The sequence below is a fragment of the Stegostoma tigrinum genome, chromosome 37, assembly GCF_030684315.1.
Source record: "Stegostoma tigrinum isolate sSteTig4 chromosome 37, sSteTig4.hap1, whole genome shotgun sequence".
NCBI classification, from domain to species: Eukaryota; Metazoa; Chordata; class Chondrichthyes; order Orectolobiformes; family Stegostomatidae; genus Stegostoma; species Stegostoma tigrinum.
This window is the reverse complement of record NC_081390.1, coordinates 1,789,627-1,813,668: the sequence shown is the minus strand read 5'-3', so window position 1 is coordinate 1,813,668 and position 24,042 is coordinate 1,789,627. Positions and strand designations below refer to the sequence as shown.

Sequence of the window (24,042 nt, the reverse complement as noted above, 5' to 3'; positions counted from 1 at the left end):
CTCTCTCATTGGTGTTTGTGAGCGTAAGTACTGGCCACTGCACCAACGGAACACTGGCAGGTCTTCAAATGATGCCATAGGATCATTTAGATAATAGCAAAGGCAAATGACAAATATATCTGACAATATAGGATTCCTTATTAATACACTGCCATGTCACCCAGCAGCAGATAGAATGGACAATCTTCCGTCTGGGGCATAAGCAAGCTCTCAACTGACTCAAACTACCAGACATGTTTTCTACGGTCCTCTACTCTAAACTCTGGACATTCACCCCTCCCTAAAATTTAAAAGAATGTAAACTTTAATGTTCTAAACAAACCAAAAGGCTACCAGCAATCTAGGAGAATTCATGTTCACCAGTACAATGCTTTCCAGAAACCCTGAACACCCAAAATATTTAACCATCAATTAGTGGACTTAGCATTATTGCAATGGGGAGACGAGGAGAAAACGATCTTGCAGCAGAGTCTGGATTATTGAGGTTTGAGGTCGAATGAACTAAGCTAAGCCAGAACATTAGGCGGATAAATTCAAAGCAAGTGATACCGACGGTCAAATTAGGCTCCGGTTGGCAGAACCCACCACAGACCCCACGAGTCTAATACTAGAAGGGGTGTATGGGGTTCTCTGACTGATATGTATACTCCGCCTAGCTCCACCCCAACCTCATGATCCCCTTCTCTCACCCTGTGACAGCACATTCACTCGACAGCTGGAGGCCCTGGCTTCCTCCTCGTGTGTGGGGCTACACCAGGAAAAGCCGAAAGCCTGACCCGTTCCCTGACCATGTTCAGGGGCCCGAGCCCCGTTGCCGGGCCGCGACCTGAGCCCTCCCCGAATTACTCACACTTCACCACCCGATCGGCGGTCGGCAGCTTCCCATCGCGAGCCGCCATAACACCGCTCCGACGGGAGTGGCGGCTCCCTGACTCAGCCAAGGCTCTGGGTCAGGCGCCGGGTCTCTACCGCACCACACACTCCTGCTCCCGGGATCTTGGGCCTCACTCCTTCTCCACAGCCTCGGCCTCTAGTGTCGGCAGCGGCTCCGGCATCAGAACATGGCGGCGGTACCAGAGTGCAGCGCGATGAAGGGGCGGGGAAGGAATAGAGGGCGGGGTCAAACACAGCGTCAATGTGGGGCGCGGCCATTCACGGCGTGAAGGTGAGTGGGCGGAGCAAAACTGGGTTGGAGTGGAGAAATGGAGATGGGCGAGGCAACGGGAGGCCAGCGGAAAGGGGTGTGGTTAGCGTGGGCGAGCGGATGGACGGCACAGGCAATGGGGAGCGGCTGATGCGTGGGTCAGAGGAAATGGGCGGGATCAGCGCGTGGTCAGAGGATGTAGGAAGGGGACTAAGCGGGGCTATTGGATGGGGGAGAGTGGAGCGCGAGGTCAGAGAAGAGGAGACGGGGCCAATTCGGATCTGTAGTAAGGGGGCGTGACTACCACGGGGTCAGAGAAAAGGGGCTCAGCAAAGGAGATAACACAGGATGAACACAGTCAGCAAACCAGCGTCAGAGGAGCAGGAAAGCTTGATGCTTGGCCGGCTATGTTCATCCAGCTCCACAGTTTGTTATCGCGGATCCTCCAGCGTCTGCAGTTCCCGTTATCTCCAGGAATTTCTGTTTTGGTTGTTTGTGGCTCTGACCCCACCCCTTCACTGACCAAGAGATAGCAGATGCTGGAGAATCCGAGATAACAAAGTGTGAGGCTGGATGAACACAGCAGGCCAAGCAGCATCTCAGGAGCACAAAAGCTGACGTTTCGGGCCTCGACCCTTCATCGGAGAGGGGGAGTCTCTCCCTATTTATTCCAGTTCTCTTTCCCCATCCCCCTTTCTAATGAAGGGTCTAGGCCCGAAACGTCAGCTTTCGTGCTCCTGAGATGCTGCTTTCCTGCTGTGTTCATCCAGCTCCACACTTTGTTATCTTAAACAAGTTAAAGAGGCGGGGATGGAGACAGTAGAGGTGAGCGTATGTGCGGAGGTAGGGAGGGGACAGGACAAGTGGGAGGGGGGATAGGTGAGAGGAAGAACAGGTTAGGAAGGCAGGGACGAGCTGGGCTGGTTTTGGGATGCAGTAGGGGGAGGGGAGATTTTGAAGCTGGTGAAATCCCCTCCCTACCTTCCCACCTACACTCACCTCCACTGGCTCCGTTCCCGCCTCTTTAACCCGTCTGTCTCCTCTCCACCTACCTTCTCTATCCATCTTCGATCCGCCTCGCCTTCTTCCCCCTCCCCCTTTTCTGATGAAGGCCCGAGACATAAGTTTTTGTGCTCCTAAGATGCCGTTTGGCCTGCTGTGTTCATCCAGCTCCACATTTTGTTATCTCAGAAGTTGCTTGAAGTGCTCAGCAGGTCTGGCGATATTCGGGGAGTGAAATCCGATGACCCTTACTCAATATGGAAGCAGGCCTTTCAGGCCAACGAGTCCACCCCAGAGTGGACTCCGAAGAACGTACCACCCCCCACCCCCAGACATCCCTGTAACCCTAAATTTCCCAAATTCATCAACCTAGCCTCAACATCATTGATCCTACGGGGCAATTTAGCATAGCCAATCTATCTAACCTCCACAGTTTTGACTATGGTAGGGAACCTAAGGGGGTAATGAACCCGGATTCTGGATGCTGTGAGCACACGGTAGTTAATTATATTGGAATTCGGGAACACGACGTTGCAGGAGAACGGCAAGAACTTTGGGGGCAGGGTCAGAGTGAGGGGCGGAGTCTGAATGGGGAGGTCGGAGATATTGGGGACGGGGCTCGCAGGGAGGGTGAGTCAGTGAGGGGCGGGGTTACTGTGGGCGTGGTCAGTGTTGTTTCAGGACAAAGATGAGGGCGTGGTCAGAACAGTTTCAGAGATGATAGGAACTGCCGATGCTGGAGATTCCGAGGTAGCAAAGTGTGGAGCTGGATGACAACAGCAGGCCCGAAATGACAGTTTTCCTGCTCCTAAGATGCTGCTTGGCCTGCTGCGTTCATCCAGCCCAACACTTCGTTATCTTAGAACAGTTTCAGTGACGGTGAGCGGGCTGGGTAGGTGTGACGGGCGTGGGTTGTGGGTGGGGTATTGGAATGGGGTGTGGGTGGAGTCAGATAGGCCGGGTAAGTGGGTGGGCGGGGTCAGAGTGACGGATGGGGTCAGGGGATGGTCATTGTCAGTGAGGGGTGGGGGCGAGGGTAATAGGAGGTGTCGGTGATGGTCGGGGTCAGAGGGTGCGGCGGGGTAATAGTTGGGCAGAGATAATGGGAACTGCAGATGCTGGAGAATTCCAAGATAATAAAATGTGAGGCTGGATGAACACAGCAGGCCAAGCAGCATCTCAGGAGCACAAAAGCTGACGTTTCGGGCCTAGACCCTTCATCAGAGAGCATAGTTGGGCAGGGTCGGCGTGCCAATTATGGGCGGGGTCAGTGTGAAGAGGCGGGGTCAATGAAGCCGCGAGGGGCGTGGTCAGAGGGAGGGGCGGGGTTAGGTGGTAGAATCAAAATTTCCTGTTGACCTGCGGGTGCAGCTCTCTTAAGTCCTTTAAGAAATCTTTATTCCTCCATTCAAATTCACTTGAGTTGAAAGTCACCGGCATTACTTTTTTTTTCAGTGACTCAGGTCTCTTTGCACATCTACATTATCCGTTCCTTCACCTTTTAAGAAATATTTGGCATTTCAGTTTTTCCAGACACGTGATAATTTCATATTACTCTGTAATACATTCCATTACCCATATTTTTGACCATTTATCCAAATTCGCTTGAAACTTTTTGCATTCCCTTCACAAATCACATTCCTGCCAAGTTCTGTGCTATTTGATTTGATTTACTTATTGTCAAGTGTCACAAAATACAGTGAAAAATATTGGAGAATTCACCACTCTCTGGAATCATCTTAACACACAGACGAGTAAACCAAATCATAGAATATAAAGGCAGAAAAATGAAGACATAGAGAAAACGTTTTCAACTGTTTGTTAAGTGCTCTCTCATGAGATCTGGGCCTGATGGCCCTCGGCCCCACACCGCATCACCACCACTGGAATGAAAGTTACAATTCTTTAGCGATATCTCACCTTCACCAATGCTCTTGCCTCTAAGAGTCCTTGATGGACCTTGTTAGTACAGATGCCACTGATGCTACTAGCAACCACAGCAGCCCAAACTCGATTGCTGCTGCCATGAGTCTGCTTCAGACCCACCTCACCCTTGCAGACATCGTTGATGTTGCCAGATCTTGTACTGGGCCCTCCACCACCACCTCAATGAATCTACACCAGATGCAGACGCCATCATGAATCCAAACTTGCCCCCTCCACAGCAGTTATCAGTTGGCACGAGTTCCGCCTTGGTGATGCAGAATCCACCACTGGTGCTATTAACATGGAGTCCATGCCGCTGGTCACATTGGAGCCCACATTACTGGGTCCCCTTGTTGCTTATGTTGTTCCTGTGACTGAGCTCTTCAACAAGAGGTAAGTCAAAAAAATGAGAAAACAGAGAGAAACAAGAAAAAAAACAAAAAGAAAACTGGAGGACAAGCACTAGGCTCAAGAGCCCTGCTTACCAAGAGTAAGATGAACATCTAGGTGGTCTGGGAATGCTAGGGAGAATGAACTGAGGTATGTTAAAGATAGGCAAGTGGATATTAAAGGAAGAGGGGACAGGGATAATAATGGGTAACAAATATGGGGAACAGAGAGACGGATGGGATACAGGGTGGTGAGGATAGATGGAATGATGTGCAAAGACGATAGTGATTGAGGCTGATAATAGCAGTAAGAAGGATTTCAATGTGATAGAGGATGTATTGAGCTGAGAGAGGAATAGAGGCAAAGGGAGATGATAATTAGTGCGAGGGGATGTTGAGAGGGAGATAGGGAGGAGGAGACATGTAGTGAGAATCAGAGACAGGAAAATAAGGAGATTTGGAGCAAGTTATAGAGAGTAAGAGAGAGAGATGGGTGTGAGAGCATAAGGGCTAGTCATAGAAGCTGACAGCACTAAAAAATACTGATAGGCCCATCAAGTCTCTGCTGGTCAAAAACACCCACCTAACTACAGATATTCTAAACCCAATTTCCAGCATTTGACCCATAGCCTTGTTTGCCTTGACATAGTACATCTAAATACTGTTTCAATGTTATGAGGGTTTATGATTCTGTCGCCTTTATAGGCAGTGAGTTCCACATTCTGACCATTGCCTGGGGTAATGGGCATAGAGTGCGGTCTGGGTGGATTGCTCTTCAGAGGCTTGGTGTAGGCTCAGTGGGCTGAATGGACTCCTTCCACACTGTAGGAATTCTATGATACCAAGATTCTAATTCCCTCTCAACCTTCCGCCCCCACCTTGGACATTGATCCCTCCACAAAGGTGAAAACTTCCTTCCTGTCTACCCTGTCTATGCTCCTCATAATTTTATACTTTATAAATTGATACATTTCAGTCATGTCCCCTGCCAGTCTCCTCTGCTCTAAGTAAAACAACACCAGTCTGCCCAATCTTTCTTCATGAATAATTGTCCAGCCCAGTCAACATCCTGGTATATCTCCTCTGTGCCTTCATATGTCCTATGTGTCTCCCATATGTCTTCTTATTCACTTCAGTCACCTTAAGGGGCCAGTGTTCATATACACTAAGGTCCCTCTGATCCTTGGTGCTTCCCAGGGTCCAACCTTTCATCATGTATTCCTTGCCTTGCTTGTCCTGTCTAAGTGTATCATCTCATGTTTATCCAGATTGAATACCACTTGCCATTGGTCAACCATCTGACTATCCCATCTATATCCTTTTGTAATGTAAGACTATCCTCCTCACAATTTACCACCCAACCAATTTTTGTATTTTCTGCAAACTTGCTGACCTTCCCTCCTACATTCAAGTCTAAATCATTTATGTAAACCAGAAACAGCACGGGCCTCAACATTGACCCTGGGGGACCCCACCTGACACAGGTTTCCAGTCACAAAATGCCCCTTCAACTATCACCCTCTGCTTCCTGTCACTCATCCAGTTGTAGATCTAATTAATCAATTTTCTTTTATCCCTTGGCTCTTATTTTTGCTATGAGTGTCCCACGTGGGATCTTATCAAAAGCCTTTCTAAAGCCCAAGTGGACATCGAATGCATCGCCCTTACATAGTCATGTCATCAAAAAAATCAGTCAAGTTGGTCAGATTTGACCTCCCCTTAACAAAACCATGTTGGCTGTTCTTGATTAATCCCTGCCTTTCCAAATACAGATTAATTCTGTCCATCAGCACTGCTTCCAATAGTTTTTCTACCACTGAGGTCTTACTGGCCTGTAGTTTCTTTGTTTATTCCTGACTCATGTCTTGAATGATGGTCCCAAGTTGGCTGTTGTCCAGTCCTCCAGCAGCTCTCCTGCAGCCAGACAGAAATTGAAAATTATTGCCAGTGCCAGTGGCATTTCCTCCCTTGCCTCATTCAATAATCTGGGAGACAACCTGGAGAGGATACAGGGGAGATTCACCAGAATATTTCCTGGGAAGGAAAGTTTCAGTTGTGAGGAGAGACTGGATAGGTTAGGTTTGTTTTCCTTGGAGCAGATGAGGCTAATGGGAGATCGAATTAAGGTATACTAAATTATGAGAGGCATAGACAGAATACATTGTGAGAAACTTTTCCCAATGGCAGACACTTCAAAGACCAGAGAGCACAGCTTTGAGGTGAGGAGCAAGTGATTTAGAAGAGATCCAGGGAGGAATGTTTTCACGCAGAGGATGGCAGATATGGAACGTGTTGCCTGACAAGCTGGTGGGGGCAGGTTCTTTCACAATATTTAAGAAGCATCTGGATGAGCAGTTAAAATTCCAGGCCATAGTATGTTAAGGACCAAGTGCATGTACATGATATTAGTGCAGAGATAATGGGAATTGCAGATGCTGGAGAATCTGAGATAACAAAGTGTGGAGCTGGATGAACACAGCAGGCCAAACAGCTTCTTAGTTGCACAAAAGCTGGCATTTCAGGCCAAGAAGATAGGTGGAGAGGAGAGTATAGGTGAGAGGTAGGGAGGGTCTTCAGGACATGGTCAGGCAGTTTCAAGGCCAAAGACATCACAAGAGAGTTGCAGTGGGAGAGAGATTCCCTGAGGTTGGTCCGGAGGGAAGAGGGTAACTTCTTCAGGTTAGGCATCCTGGAAGAGGCTTCGCCATGAGGTTAAAACTGTATCAGAGATAATGGGAACTGCAGGTGCTGGAAAATCCGAGATAACAAAGTATTAAAGGACTTTTTTCTTTAGAATGTAGGAGACTGAGGGGGGAATCTTATAAAAGTGTATAAGATCATGAGAGGCATAGTTAAGGTAACTGCTCTCAGTCTTTTTCCCAGCATTAGGAAATTAGGGAATCAAGGACTAGAGGGCATCAGTTTAAGTAAGAGGGGAAAAAATACATGGGAACCTGAGGAGCAACTTTTTTACACAGACCATGGTACACATATGGAATGAGTCATTAGTGGAAGTAGTTGAGGCAGGTACATTAACATTTAAAAGGCATCTCATGAATACGTGGATAGGAAAGATTTAGAAGGAAATGGGGTTAGCATGGATGAGCATTTTGGTTGGCATTGACCAGTTTGGGCTGAAGGGCCTGCCTCTGTGCTGTGGGATGCTGTGACTCCGTAACAATGCTGAAAAGGTGAGGATGGCTGTAAGCTGTCTGACAGTTGGTTACTCATGTCTTACCTGACAGCAACCTGACTCTCACTGTCCTGAGTGGCTGACTGTCCATATCCAAGCTCGTGGACTGGTGTCAGAGGCCACCCTGCCCTTGACTTGCTATGCTGGGACCCCAGACCAAAGCCGACCTACCTTTGACTTGAGTGAGGACAGCTGGCAACAATGACAAGATAAAAACCAAAAGAACTGCGGGTGCTACAAATCAGGAACAAAAACACAGTTGCTGGAAAAGCTCAGCAGGTCTGGCAGCATCTATGAAGGAGAAAACAGAGTTAACGTTTCGGGTCAGCTGACCCTTCCTCAGAACTGATGGTGGCTAGGGAAATGTAAGTTTATAAGCAGAAAATAGGGAGGTGGGTGGGGTAGGGAGTAAACGATAGGATAGAGCCCAAAGAGAGAGAAAGACAGTTGGATGACAAAGGAGTTGTGAACAATCAGGCTGGGAGGGTGAGTAGTTGTTAATGGGGACTGTTAGAGACTAATAACAGGGGGTGTACTATGGCAGGCTATGTGGTAACAAGGCCTGGTGTGTGGGGTGGGGGCTGGGACATGGGAGAGTTTAGGCCTAAACTTATTGAACTCAATATTGAGTCTGGAGGACTGTAGAGTCCCCAGTTGGAAAATGAGGCCTTGTTCCTCCAGCTTGTTTTGGGCTTCACTGGAACACTGTAGAAAGCCAGAGACAGAGATGTTGGCCAGGGAGCAGGGTGGTGCATTGAAGTGGCAGGCAATGGATAGTTCAGGGTCTTTTTTGCGAGTTCTGCAAAGCGGTGGCCAAGTCTATGCTTCGTTTCTCCAATGTAGAGGAGACCACATTGTGAGCAGCGAATGCAATAGACTAGATTCTGGGAAGTGCAGGTGAAGTGTTGCTTCACGTGGAAGGTATATTTCAGCTCTTAGATACTGGGGAGGGAGGAGGTAAATGGGCAGGTGTTACACTTTTGCCGGTTACAGGGAAAGGCGCCGTAGGACTGTGGGGAGGTGTTGGGGGTGAATTAAATGTAGACCAGGGTGTCCCAGACGGAACGGTCCCTGCAGAAGGTGGACAAGGTGGGGGGGAGGAGAATATGTGTCTGGTGGTGGCATCTTGCTGGAGGTGGCGGAAATGGCATCTCTTCCTCATCATTTACTCCCTATATTAGGTTTGTTTTCGGAGACCCTCAAGGACTTGATGCAATAATAAGACGCTGACCTGTTTAGAAGAACACAAATCCTTTATTACAAAGCAAGTACAAGCTGTGGACAACAAAATGTGAGGCTGGATGAACACAGCAGGCCAAGCAGCATCTCAGGAGCACAAAAGCTGACGTTTCGGGCCTAGACCCTTCATCAGAGAGGGGGATGGGGTGAGGGTTCTGGAATAAATAGGGAGAGAGGGGGAGGCGGACCGAAGATGGAGAGAAAAGAAGATAGGTGGAGAGAGTATAGGTGGGGAGGTAGGGAGGGGATAGGTCAGTCCAGGGAAGACGGACAGGTCAAGGAGGTGGGATGAGGTTAGTAGGTAGATGGGGGTGCAGCTTGGGGTGGGAGGAAGGGATGGGTGAGAGGAAGAACAGGGTAGGGAGGCGGAGACAGGTTGGGCTGGTTTTGGGATGTAGTGGGTGGAGTGGAGGAGCTGGGCTGGTTGTGTGGTGCAGTGGGGGGAGGGGACGAACTGGGCTGGTTTAGGGATGCAGTAGGGGAAGGGGAGATTTTGAAACTGGTGAAGTCCACATTGATACCATTAGGCTGCAGGGTTCCCAGGCGGAATATGAGTTGCTGTTCCTGCAACCTTCGGGTGGCATCATTGTGGCACTGCAGGAGGCCCATGATGGACATGTCATCTAAAGAATGGGAGGGGGAGTGGAAATGGTTTGCGTCTGGGAGGTGCAGTAGTTTGTTGCGAACTGAGCGGAAGTGTTCTGCAAAGCGGTCTCCAAGCCTCCGCTTGGTTTCCCCAATGTAGAGGAGGCCACACCGGGTACAGTGGATGCAGTATACCACATTGGCAGATGTGCAGGTGAACCTCTGCTTAATGTGGAATGTCATCTTGGGGCCTGGGATAGGGGTGAGGGGGGAGGTGTGGGGGCAAGTGTAGCATTTCCTGCGGTTGCAGGGGAAGGTGCCGGGTGTGGTGGGGTTGGAGGGCAGTGTGGAGCGAACAAGGGAGTCACGGAGAGAGTGGTCTCTCCGGAAAGCAGACAGGGGTGGGGATGGAAAAATGTCTTGGGTGGTGGGGTCGGATTGTAGATGGCGGAAGGGTTGGAGGATGATGCGTTATATCCGGAGGTTGGTGGGGTGGTGTGTGAGAACGAGGGGGATCCTCTTTGGGCGGTTGTGGCGGGGGCGGGGTGTGAGAGACGTGTTGCGGGAAATACGGGAGACGCGGTTGAGGGCGTTTTCCATCCCCACCCCTGTCTGCTTTCCGGAGAAACCACTCTCTCCGTGACTCCCTTGTTCGCTCCACACTGCCCTTCAACCCCACCACACCCGGCACCTTCCCCTGCAACCGCAGGAAATACTACACTTGCCCCCACACCTCCCCCCTCACCCCTATCCCAGGCCCCAAGATGACATTCCACATTAAGCAGAGGTTCACCTGCACATCTGCCAATGTGGTATACTGCATCCACTGTACCCGGTGCGGCTTCCTCTACATTGGGGAAACCAAGCGGAGGCTTGGAGACCGCTTTGCAGAACACCTCCGCTCAGTTCGCAACAAACAACTGCACCTCCCAGTCGCAAACCATTTCCACTCCCCCTCCCATTCTTTAGATGACATGTCCATCATGGGCCTCCTGCAGTGCCACAATGATGCCACCCGAAGGTTGCAGGAACAGCAATTCATATTCCGCCTGGGAACCCTGCAGCCTAATGGTATCAATGTGGACTTGACCGGTTTCAAAATCTCCCCTTCCCCAACTGCATCCCTAAACCAGCCCAGTTCGTCCCCTCCCCCCACTGCACCACACAACCAGCCCAGCTCCTCCACTCCACCCACTGCATCCCAAAACCAGTCCAACCTGTCTCCGCCTCCCTAACCTGTTCTTCCTCTCACCCATCCCTTCCTCCCACCCCAAGCTGCACCCCCATCTACCTACTAACCTCATCCCACCTCCTTGACCTGTCCGTCTTCCCTGGACTGACCTATCCCCTCCCTACCTCCCCACCTATACTCTCTCCACCTATCTTCTTTTCTCTCCATCTTCGGTCCACCTCCCCCTCTCTCCCTATTTATTCCAGAACCCTCACCCCATCCCCCTCTCTGATGAAGGGTCTAGGCCCGAAACATCAGCTTTTGTGCTCCTGAGATGCTGCTTGGCCTGCTGTGTTCATCCAGCCTCACATCTTGTTGTCTTGGATTCTCCAGCATCTGCAGTTCCCATTATCTCTGATACAAGCTGTGGAGGATAACTGTATTCAACCCAGCACTGAGTGCAGAGTCTCATAAGCGATCCTCCCTGAGGAGCAGACACACCCCGTTTTTTATACCTCTTCGCATGCACAATACATAAAGCAATTTTACATCTCACAATGGCATGTTACATGAAACAATCATTACATCAGACAATGGCATGATACACAAACAATTACTACATCGAAAACATAAAGAGAGCAGGATGATCGTTCGTGAAGTGACTGCTGACGGCAGGAGGAGATTTCAAGTGGCCAAAGTGACAAAATGTAATTTCAAGTCTCCAAAGTGTCTGGCTTGAACAAAAGTAGGGGTCCTGGCCCCTTTTGCAGAAACAGAAGTTACATACTTTACAGGATCTTAGAAGTCTCACACCTTTACAAACGCTGTCCGCCTAATCTTATTTGAGACAGTTTCCACATACCCCTGTGCAGAAAGATAAAGACTAACAAAGTTTTGCACCAAATTCTATTCAGGTGGCAAGATTAAGGCAGTGTCTTTCTACCTATGTGTAGGAAGATAAGGATTTACAAAGTTTTACACCTAATTCTATTCAGGCAGGAAGTTTTAAGGCAGTTTCTGCATATTTCTGTGTAAGCGGATAAAGAGCATTAATTTATAGAGAATATAGAAATCAATGGGATGTTATCCGAATAACATCTCACCTACCCCATCCACCTCCCTATTTTCAACAGATAAATTGACGTTTTCCCAGCCACCATCAGTTATGAGGAAGGACCACCAAACCTGAAATGTTAACTCTTCACAGATGCTGCCAGACCTGCTGAACAATGACAAGATTCCTGGCTTTGTGTCAGTGCTAAATAGCACAGTAATGTAGCAGGACTGTGAGCCTGGTATCTCTGGCTAGGGGTGTAAAATGTAAAAGGGCAAGGCAATACAGGGGTGCAATGAACATCCAGGTAGACCTAGAGCAAGTGAGCACTGAGTTGAGCAAGTGGAGAGCCTGAAGATGCAGCCTGGCCCCCTTCTTGAACTAAGTATATGTTCCTGAACACAGTTGCCTTGTTGGAGTATTACAATGAGACTTGCCATTGCATCCTGAGGTGCAGTATTGAATTGTGGCATGATGGCTCAGTGGTCAGCACTGCTGCCTCAAAGTACCAGGAACCCGGGTTTGATTCTCGCCCCAGGTGATTGTCTGCGTCGAGTTTGCATGTTGTCCGTGTTCCTGCGTGGGTTTCCGCCTGGTGTTCTTGTTTCCTTTGACAGTCCAAAGATCTACAGGTTAGGTAGATTAGCCAGGCTAAACTGCCCATATTGCTCAGAGATGTGCAGGCTAGGTGGATTAGCCATGGTAAATTCAGGGTTATGGGCGATAGCGCATTGGGCTGGTTCTGGGTGGGAGGCTCTTCAGAGGATCGGTGCACTTTTGATGGGCTAAATGGCCTCTTTACACACTGTAGGGATTCTATAATTCTTGTAAGTGAATCGGAGATGTGCTGTGAGAGTTTTTAGAGGTGGGCACATGTCGGATGGTGTGGATGTGGGATACATGACGCATACCCAGAGATGTTGATGCCTGGTATTCCAACATGGAGATACTACAGAGCAAGCTGAAGTTGCCAACTACCTACTCTGATTTCCATGTTGAGATTCCTTGATATCTGGTGTTGTTTAGTAAGATAGGATGGTAGGTGAGTTGTAATGTAAACGTGGTGTTTAACAAGCAACAATCCCCTGAATTGGAATCTTGCTGCTGCTTATTGACAAGCCCACCAGATCACTCATCAAAAAGTTACCACAAATGCTTCTGAAGTTGAGATTGGCCTTGGCAGACATCTTGCGAGAAATTTTGCCAGATTCAACTTCACTCAGGCCTCTATAGAACTCTGCCCATAGAGCTCTGAAGAAGAGTCTTATTATAGTCTCAAAATGTTATGTTTGCTTTTCTCTCTGCAGATACTGTCAGACCTTCTCAGTTTTTCCAGTTTTATCTGTTTTGACAAGTTAAGTTAATCAGTGTGTTGTACTAGGAGTTCCGCGAGTGAACAATAGCACAATTCAGTAGCGCATTCAGATATAAGATCAGCTGAACTGAATGTGTAATAAGTCTTAAGAAACAACTTGAATCACAAATAACTGACAGTGGAGGAAATACAAATAGTGAAATATTTGGGAGGTAGTTACATGCTGGAAATGGAATGTGACTGGGAGGCTGAAACTGGAGAGGGAGGACAGCTTCAGAGATGATAAGGAAAGGATGAGGTAATAGGGATTTATCAAGGCCAGAAGAAACATGTGAAAACTCAAGAAGCCAATGGCAGGTGAATGCTCAAACATGATGTGATTCCTGGGTGACCTATGACTGGGGGCAAACTAGTCTGTAGTCTGTGGTGAGGGTTTGATCACAGGAAAGTCCAAGCAGAAGAGACTCTCATCTTTAGAAACAAGACAAAGTTTATCACATCTTATTAATTGTGTGAAGGTTATGTTGTACTGATGATGATGTGAGAAGCACTGTCTCCAACAACAAGTACCAAGAACTGCCTGCTGCTCCACCAATGTTATGTAGGGTGGAGAAGCAGCTCCACTCAGATTAACCCTTTCACATCCATTGTCTTGTACACCACTGTTTAAACCTTGGCTTCAAAATTCCACATTTCATGCCAGTTCACTGTTTCAAATGTTTTATAAAGGTGTTTTGAAATAAAGTAAATCTTTATAGAGTGATCACGTGCTCTCAAAATTAATTACTCACTTTGATTTAGGAGGGGAGACAAAAATAGACCAGGAATAAAAACTTCTAAATGTGAGTAAAGGCCAATTTTACAAAGCTAGGCTGTGAAGACTGATACAACTGCCTGAACAGAAGGAGATTTCACTGAAAAGACAATGTGCAATGCCAAGACTTAAGATTACTTAGTCACACATATTGAATAAATCTACAACAACTTCACTGTAAAGAAATTGGCCATGGCCTGTGTACTGGACCAAGTAGTTTGGATGTTATCTGACTGGGGACAAGGCAGCCATTGACTGCTCTGCAACATTTTGAGGGCCACAGACTGAGGTGCACGTCCACAGTCTGGAGAATAAGGTGGAGGCCAAATTTAGACACCAGGGTCTTACCATCAGAAGATATATGTTGATGGGATCCATTGTGCGTGTAGAATGGGTGGCACATTCTGATGAGCACTTCACAGACTGGTAAGAGAAAATCATGGAGTCACTGACAACTGTGGCAGCAGGGAAAAGGAGACCCAATAAAGAGAGGCTTAGATGTCATCAGCAATGTGTCAGAGTCTCAGAGAGGTGAACATCATATGGAATTTCCAAACAGAGGACTCCCAATGTGTAAACAATGGTGCAATCCATCCATAGCTGAGTAACTCTGCTATCTTTAACATGCATGAATGTCATCCACCACGTCTCACGGCATGACTCGGACTGTAGCACCAAGTCAATACGAGGAGACACCCAGAACATGCTCTAACAGTTAGTGGATGAGATAGTTTATCCTGTGATTCTCAGTTGTCAGGAGCTGAGCCACTCCAGGCAACCACAGAAGTAAATGTGAAGCCCCATAGTTCAGAGAAAGGGCAGGCTGAAGACAATCAAAACTCCTGTTATGGTGTTTCTATCAGCTGAACTTACTTTCTCAGCCCTTTGATGGTAATACATACTTGGAATGCTGCTCTGAAGAGTGCCGAGGCCCCAATGGGGTTCCCTGATGACAGAGACCATGGTCATGTCATGTAACCTCCACATCAAATTGAGTTGCATTCTTCAGAAATCTCTAAAAAGTAAACTTTAGACAAAGTGACCTTGTTAAATGATATCTCTAATTTGTTTTTTTTGCTTTCAGGACTGCTACATTTTGATCTCACTGTCTTAGATGATAAGGTATAGGAGCAGAATTAGACCATTCAGCCCATTCGATCCGGTCTGATATGTTTCTGAACCCCATTCTCCTGCCTTCTCCCCATCTTACTTAGAAGATTCCTTTCAATGGTTTGTCCACTGGTCTTTCTAAAAGCAAGTTCATCCCCAAAGTCAGTGTCCATGCTTAAACTGCGTTTTCCTACCTTTCACGTTGGCATTTCATGTTTCCAATCCACAGGCCTATCTTGCTGTACATTCAGCCAATTATATTGTCACATCTTCCAACGGCTTTCTCTGCTCCACTTAAATAGTCACACTTCTGTATTGATTAAACCCTACTGGTAAATAGGTAACTTCCTTATCCACTTTGGTATCAGTTATTCATCAGCAAGCTGTCACTTGTGACAGCCTAGTCAGTATAGCTGCTTTGAGATAATAGAGAAAGTGCCATGAACATAGCCTTTATTCCTCTTCAGTAAAGAACTCTGGTCCCCATGGTTACTCTGTACTTCCAGTGGTCAGAAGATTTGCTCTCAGCAAATGAACTGGTTAATCAGTACCTGCTACTTTTAATTTTAGCCACCTTTCTGAGGTTTTCTGTCAATCATTCTTTTTGTTGGAATAATGTTTCATTTTCTGACTTTGACTTACAAACATTTAACCATTTTCTACTGCTGCAGATAGGTGCCAGAGGCTAACATTTGCTTTGTCAGAGTTCAGGCATAAACTCCTCTAAATGAGAGGAATTACAGTTTTGGAGCAGGTGGCCCTGAGGCAGGGACACTAACACAATGCCACAAGAGCTCTCTAATCAGAGTTTTTCTTAATTTCTAGGTTAACTTTAAAAATCATGTCAATTGTAATATTCAGACATGCTACGGCATACGCTGGAGTAGAGACTTGAACTTGGGCCTCCTGGCTCTGAGGTAAGGACATTACCACTGCACCACAAGAGCTCTGAAAATACATTACTGAACCAAAAGGGTTACTTTTTAAGAATGAGAATCAATAGTGTTTACAGGATTACCATGGTTAGCTTTTTAATTCTAGATTTTTAATAAAAATCACCATCTGCAGTAATGGGATTTAAATTTATGTCCCCCGAACGTTAGCGTAGACATTCAGGATTACTAATCCAGTGGTATATGCAGAATACCACAGCATCCCCCAAATATTTGGAAGACCCTGGCCTCCAGGCATGTTTAGATTAGATTCCCTACAGTGTGGAAACAACTCCTTTGGCCCAACAAGTCCACACCGTTCCTTGGATCATCCCACCCAGACCCATCCCCCTAACACTATGGGCAATTTAGCCTGGCCAATCCACCTAGCCTGCACATCTTTGGACTGTGGGAGGAAACTAGAGCACCCAGAGGAAACCTGCGCAGACATGGAGATGAAGGATCTAGGCCCGAAACGTCAGCTTTTACGCTCCTGAAATGCTGCTTGGCCTGCTGTGTTCATCCAGCTACACACTTTGTTATCTCAGACACGGGGAGAATGTGCAAACTCTGCACAGACAGTCGGCCTAGGCTGGAATCAAACCCGGGTCCCTGGCGCTGTGAGGCAGCAGTGCTAACCACTGAGCCACCGTGCTGCCCTTGAACAGGTTTCTCACCTGTTCAGAGGTGGTATTTCGTACCTCTGGAGTAAGTGAGTCTTGAACCTGGATCTCCTGGCTTGCAGGTAGGAACACTACCACTACACTGCAAGACTCCTCCCTCTAATTAGAGTTTTATTTATTTTCCTTTTTGTTATTTCCAGAGATGCTATTATACATCTTTGATTTTTTTAAGATCACCATCAAGTCACTTGCGTTTATAATTAAGAGAATAATTTGCAAGTTAATTCGAGTCTTATTCCAGCTCACACATCACAAGTCTCTATCCATGCTGATTATTTCATCCTCATAAACTCTCAATCAGGTGCTCACCCAATTGAATCACTCCCTGTTCATAGGCACAGGTATCCCTGCCAGACACTGCAAGCTGAAAACATATCCGCTCTCTCTATCTCTTCTATTACCCTCTTGCAGTACTACTCTCATTTTTCTCTCCTTCTTATCCTCTGTCCTGACCCCCACTTTCCTAAGCCCCTTTCTTTTGTGCTGCACTCTTCTATCCTCTTTCTTCTTATTATCTCTCTGTGTCCCTCTCTGATCTCCTTCCCCTTGTAGCACCTCTTATTTTCTCAATTTACCCGCTCTCCTGAACCCACCATTGCTGTACCCCATACTCCAGCTGCTATTGTCCAGCCTCCCTCCCTCCTAACTTCCACTCTCCTATCCTTCTGCTGTCACTCCTATGTCCTTCTCTCCTATGTCCAATCTCTTGCTCTCCCTCTCTCTTGCTCTCCCTCTATGCTGCTCTCAATCCTACCTTTCTTTCTCCTGCTTGTCCTCCTTACTGTCTCTTTCTCTCTCGCCCTCCCTCCCCCCTGCCCTCACTCCTGTGTCCCTTTCTTCTGTCCCGAATCTCCTGCCATTCTTCTCTCCTGCCCTGAATTTCCCTCTTACCCTCTCTCTTGTCTCCCTCTCTTCTTGCCCTCTCTCCTATGTCCATCTCCTGTGGTTCTCTCTCTCTCCTCACTCCTATGCCTTCTTCTCTTATGTTCCCGCCCCATATTGTCCCTCCGTCTGCAACAGCATACCATTGCTGCCCTGTTAGTTTAGGCTGTCTCTTCTCATTTCTGGTCAGAGTGCTCTGTCCATCCCTAGCTTGTCAATATGAAAGCCTCCATGGGTGAGGATAAAAGAACTAACAATGCAAGAGCTCATGATTTAATATCTACCAAAGAGAACTGAGAGACCAGCTGCAGACACTGAGCTTTTTGTTTTCAGATGGGACAGTGACAATTTTTAAACATTTACCCGAATTGCTGCAAAAATATTACAATGAGAACTCCATAAAACTGAATTAACAAAAGCCTTATTCACATATTGTAACGACTTTGGTTGCCGTAAAAGGTGCTCGTTAGCTCACAACAATTAAAGCCTTCACTTTGATATGTGCAATTTTCACTGATGTTGAAAAGCTCCTCAGCTAAACCTGCTCGTGGGTGTGAGTGTGATGCAGCAGAGAAGTGAACAGGATTGAAAGTCATTAATTTTATTATCATCTGCCCCCAGCCTCACTGATTCCTGGCAATTAAAATTCCCCACAGAGTCCAAGTGCTAGGAAATTATGTTGAAACTTTATAAGTCAGTGAAGGGCTGGCATGAGCACATTGGGCTGAATAGATTGCTTCTGTGCTGTAGCCATTCTGTGATTTAATGAAACTATGGAGGTCTTTGAAATCACAAAGGCGTTTGGCAGAAATAATGTGATTTTGCCTCCAACAAGGTGTCATCAGCTGAGCTACGATGCTTATGTTAGCTCCTGTAACATGAGAGCTAGACATAGTATTGACAAATCTAATACAATGTTTAATTCAGCTCACTGTTACACATAAACATTGAATTCACAAATATATATCTCTCTGAGCTCGTACGAGGTTGTTATGTTACCAAGAGTCAGAAGCATGACATGCTTTAAGTGGCTTCGGTTAAAATTGAATGTAGGAACAGGAGTAGGCCATTCAACCCCTCGAGCCTCCTCTGCCATTCAATAGGATTATGGCCGATTTATGGCCTAACTCCATATACTTGCCTCGAACCCGTATCCCCTGATACCCTCGCTTAATAAAATGTTGTCATCTCAGATGGAGTCTGATTCAGGTCACATGCTATGATAAGGTGCTAATATCATGAACACATCTCTTAATGTTAAATTCCGCACTGTCTGTGAAGTATAACATAACATCCCTTATTTTCAGAAGATAAAAAGAAGCTCAGATCTACAAAGTTGCACACAGACACATGTTATCAATTCAATAAATATACCAACAGGTAAGGGCCTTGTGCTGCAGTGGTGGTGTCCTGACCTCTGAGACAGGAACTTGGGCTTAAGTCCCATCTGCTCCGGCGGAGCAGGGTTGGGGGGGGCTGGTAGTGCGCTGGGGTGGGTGTCATAACATGTCTGAGCACGTAGGTTAGAATTAGTACAAAGACATAAAACAGAGTTTGCAAGTCAAACATTTCAAACATCAGCGTAACATTTTCAGATGTTTGAAAGCTAGTCTTGATCTAATGATGTTTATACCATCTAGAAAGATGCGTGCTGTTCTCAGTTGTACTTGTTTGAAAACTGGTTGCCTTGCAGCTCATTACTATCAGTGTTTTCTTCCTCACTTTCTTTGGGCATGGTTAGTGGGTCATACACTGGTTTGAGTTTGTTTTAACCATAGCTGTCCCATCACAAATAACGTTGTATGAGAGATAGTAGGAACTGCAGATGCTGGAGAATCTGAGATCACAAGGTGTGGAGCTGGATGAACACAGCAGGCCAAGCAGCATCTTAGGAGCACAAAAGCTGACGTTTCAGGCCTAGACTCTTCATTTGGCCTGCTGTGTTCAGCCAGCTCTACACGTTGTTATAACGTTGTATGATCTGGTTGTACAAATTCTATACTGTTGTCCAAGAGGTCATATTTGGATTTTGACTTATGCTCAATTTTGATAGTTCTGTACCTCTCACTTGTCTTTCATGCTCATCTGTCTTTCTATTTCGCAGAATGTTCAAACTGCTGGATGCTGGACAATGTCGTAAGCAGTTACCTTCTGGCGATAAGTTGTGCTGATGGTGGTGATCCCTTCTCCATCAGAATCACATGAAAATGCAGCAGTGCAATGTGAAAAATTACAGATTTGACATTATGTACCATACATTCTGCTAGACTGAGTGTATACAGTGTGGTGTCAACGTGGTATAGGTTCCCTCACTTCTTAGTACAACTGTCTTTGAATGGTTTGGCACTGGAGGAGTTGTGGGGTAGGGGGCATCATTGCACGGGCAAGAGAATGAATGGGGCTGTGGTTGGGGATGGGGAGGGAAGGATAGAACAGACAGGGCGCATTCTCCCCTCTCTTGTGTTCCCAATCATCCCCTACTCCCAGCTCCATACATTCTCTGTCCCATTCCCCTCATCCATCTCCAGTCCATTCTTACATGACACAACAACATACAGGACCTGGACCAGTTCACATGCATGTTGAGTGCATTGTGCAGTCACCCCAAAGGTTCTGTGTCACAAACACTGTCAATAAGCAATCATGATATTACAGAACCTCACTCTATGTTTCTGCCATTTTGGAGAAACAAACTAGCACAATTGAATGACCTTTGGGGTCTAAGTGTAGAAAGTAGCTTTTTAGCAGTTTTTTTTTCCCAGAGGGGCTTTGCAGCTGTGCTGCGAGAAGCATTAAAGTGCCTTTGTTTCTAAAAATCAAACAAGGGGCATGCAATTTTTTTAAAAAAGAGAGACCGAGATCAAGAGAGTGTTTTCTGCCTCAGTGCGCAAGTGTAACAATGTTCAACCTTGATTGTACTTCCCACAACCCTGTTAAAATTTTCTTCTAGTCTTAAAAGGCATAAGATTTTGATCAGGAAGAATTAATGTTAAACCTCCAATCTCTGATTTTCCAGGCTGTTGTGCAGTTGAACTTCAGTTAGATTTCCTAACTATCCATCATCAAGAACTTGGATTCTTATAAATAAAAGTCACCACCGCTAACCATAATTTTACCTCCATCAAGGTACCTCTGTTTGATTCAATAACACTGATGTTTGTTAGCTTCAGGATCTAGACACGGGTAATGTGGCCTTGAGGAATCCAACAGAACAATTACTTCACTTCATTGTTATATATAAACATGAGATTCATACACACAGAAGTATCAGGGTTGGTATTAAGCTATTCAATTTCAGAGCAGGACACTTTCATCAGTGCATCATACTTCAAGTGGCTCAAGTTATTATGGAGTTTGAGACCTTTATACCCTCAGGTCATGTGCTACATGATACACTAATGAGTGTGTTTCTTAAAAGGATACTGACTGTGAAACAAAACAATGCAAAAACTGTTCCTAGTAAGATCATTAAGGTCCTTGTAAGGCAGTAAAGTCAAGATTTGAAAGATGTAGATTTAAGATGATGGGCAAAACAAACAGATGCAAAGTGAAGATAAAGTGTTTTTACGCAACAAGTTATCATGACCGCCTGAAGGGAGGTGAGAGCAAATTCAAATATAACTTTGAAAAGGAAATCAGTGGTTAGCACTGCTGGCACACAGGTTTGGTTCTAACCTGGGGTAACTGTCTGTGTGGATGTTCTCCCTGTGCCTGTGTGGGTTTCTTCTGGGTGCTCCATTTCCTCCCATAGTCCAAAGATGTGCAGTTTAGGTGGATCGACCATGTTAAATTTCCAATAGCGTCCAGGGATGTGTAAGCTAGTGTGGGTTAGCCATGGTAAATGCGGGGTTTTGGGGAAAAGATGGGAGGAGCGGTCTGAATGGGATGCTCTTAGGAGGGTCAGTACAGATTCAGTGCACTGAATAACCTCTGTCTGCATAACAGGGATCTTATGATTCTATGAAATTGGAAAAATTCTTGAAATGTAAAAACTACATGGTCTTTAGAAAAGGGAATTGGATTCATTCAATTGCTCTTTCAACTAGGGGGCTGATGGGCTGAATGTTTTCCTTCTGTGTGGAATCATTCCATGGTTGAATGAGGCACAATAAATGTTCATTTTCCTACCTTTATTGTCATGATCCACATTTGCCACTGCCCTACCACTAGGTGACACCCTCAGCTGAATTTTAACAAGAGTGCTAGAATTCTGACACTAAAACAGAAATTGCTGGAGACACTCGACAGGTCTGGCAGCATCAGTGAAGAGAGAAAGCAGATTTTCTGTAACAAAGTTTTTGTAGACTAGGACCGTGAGCATGTCCCATCACCTGATGAAAGGGCTCACTTCAATGTATCGTTTGGGGGATTGTCAGGTAAAGCCAGGGATAAGGCCTGGATCAAAGCATTTTGGATGTGCAAGATCCGGTCCAGATGAGAGGTTTGACTTGTGAATCTAATTGCTGGTAGTTCAGAAGTTGAGTATTGCTGCAAAATGACACATTTTCTCAAAACATTTTGTCTCACACTCATCAGGACAATTTGCAAGAATACCACAGTAAAGGGAGCACAGCATTTATATTGTCCGAGAGTAGAGTGCTACTTGATGGCAAGAGGACTCTGTTTGGTAAAGGCATTTCCCTGAAAAATGAACAGAGAATGACTGTCATCTCTTTTGTTGAGTTGAAACAGGTGCAGTGCACGTGCATGTGCTTTCTACCTGAAAAGAACAGGGAATTCTGTTTTAACAGATCTTAACGTAGCCTCTGGTATGCACAACTATGCCATACTCTGAGCTTGACTGACAATACTAAATTAGTTGTTTATACAATTTTCAGCACATTTAGGATTATTGAATAAATGATGCGCAACCACAAAATCACATCTAATGTTGGACGCTATTTTGAGTTTTACAAATATAGACTGGTTGGGTATGGTCCATGCCTTACCTTTGCATGCAGTTTAAGGGATATGCTGTTTGCTATGAGCTGCCAATCTTAGGGATTTATGGCCTACATACATGTCATTACACCAGCACTGAAATTCATGTACCACATTATTTATTGTGTAATCGGCAGAATCACATGAGCGGTAAACACCATTTGTATTGCTAATGCCTAGAAGCAGCGAGAAACAGTAGGCACCAACAGTTGCTCAAATATTTGCGATAACTTAACCCCAATATGAGGTAATATGATATAGACTGGGCTTTTATTTCAGCACCAAAGATAATGTCCTTAAGCCCATTCATGGGTTTGTGAGATATTTAGCAAGAATAATCAACGTAACCGTTATCTTGCTGATTGGCTATGATTTGCCCCATTTCAGCATCAAGATTGTCCTATGAATAAATAGCTTGGGCTGGCCTTAATAGCTTGTGGATGAAGCCAATATTATAACATGTAAAACTTGTAAGATTCTTCATCTTGCAGCAGAAGAGGTAGCATAATGCTCACAAGGGGGCGCCATTCTAGGGATGGAGTGGCCAACCTGACAGTATTAAGTCAATGAAGGAAGGGGGTGTCAATGCTGAGCAATCAGCAGGTTGGTATTGGTCAAAGGGAGGATCTGTTTCTTGAAGACAGAGTACTATCTAATTTATGCAGTCTGAGAGACAGGAGCGCAATTAACTATCATAAAAACAAGGTACTGGATCCTTGAAAACTGAAACAAAAACAGAAAAGGCTGGAGAAACTCAGCAGGTCTGGCAGCAACTGTGGAGACAGAAACAGAGTTAATACTACAAGTCTGTTACGCCAAGTCCAGCTATAATCATGTAGCTTGAGCTACCGAGGCCTGGGGTGTGCGGAGGGGCTGGATGTGGGTTATATATAAAGTGGGTATATAAGAAGTTCGGAAGTACACGAGGAGTTGAGAGAATTCACTGAGGCAGTGAGGACACTCGCACTGAAAGTGCTGGAATCCATTCATGATGTCAGCTTTAGCTGAGTTTTTTTTGTGGGTAGCATGGTGGCTTGTGGCTGACACTGCTGCCAACAGCATCAGGGACCCAGATTCAATCCCAGCCTTGGGTTATTGACTGCGGGGGGTTTGCACATTCTCCCTGTATCTGTGAGGGTTTCCTCTGGGTGCTCTGGTTTCATCCAAAGATGTGCAGTTTAGGTGGAATTGCCATGCTAAATTGCCTGTTGTGGATTAACCATGGTAAATACAGAGTCATGGGGATAGAATAGGGAACTGGGTGTGGGTGCAGTACTCTTTCAAGGGCTGCTGTGGACTCAATGGGCCAAATGGCCTGTTTTCACACTGTAAGTGTTACATGATTCTTTATTCCCACAAAGGGTCACTTGCAATAGTTTACACAACTCACTTGAATATTGGAGTGGAAATCAGGTCCTACTTTTCCTGGAGTACGAAGGTAAAAATTCAATGAAACTACTAAAAATCCCATTTTACCCCGACTGCTATCCAGAGCCAAAGGAAACCACATCTTCTTCAATAACACTAAATGTAGCTCAACTGTAACACATCTGACATGAACAAGAACAGTAAAAGAAATTGATTTCTAATTTATGTAACTTAAACTTTACCCCTTTTAAAATAACACACAAACGCACACAAACACACCCTGTCCCACACACA

The 24,042-nt window shown here is 45.9% G+C and overlaps 1 protein-coding gene across 5 annotated transcripts in view; it reads right to left on the bottom strand.

Annotated features, from left to right (window-relative positions):
• Positions 1-15,183, bottom strand: part of LOC125467591 (serine/threonine-protein phosphatase 2B catalytic subunit beta isoform) — a 110,456-nt gene extending 95,273 nt beyond the window's left edge. For 2 of the 5 annotated variants that reach the window (XM_048563660.2, XM_048563662.2), the window contains exon 1: positions 851-1,134. In XM_048563660.2, the coding sequence (XP_048419617.1) occupies positions 851-899 (49 nt within the window). In that variant the 5' untranslated portion in view covers positions 900-1,134. Of the gene's footprint in view, positions 1-850; positions 1,135-15,136 lie in introns of those variants that run through there. The other 3 variants (XM_048563663.2, XM_048563659.2, XM_048563661.2) reach the window with 3 other exon arrangements.
• Between the last annotated feature and the right edge of the window lie 8,859 nt (positions 15,184-24,042).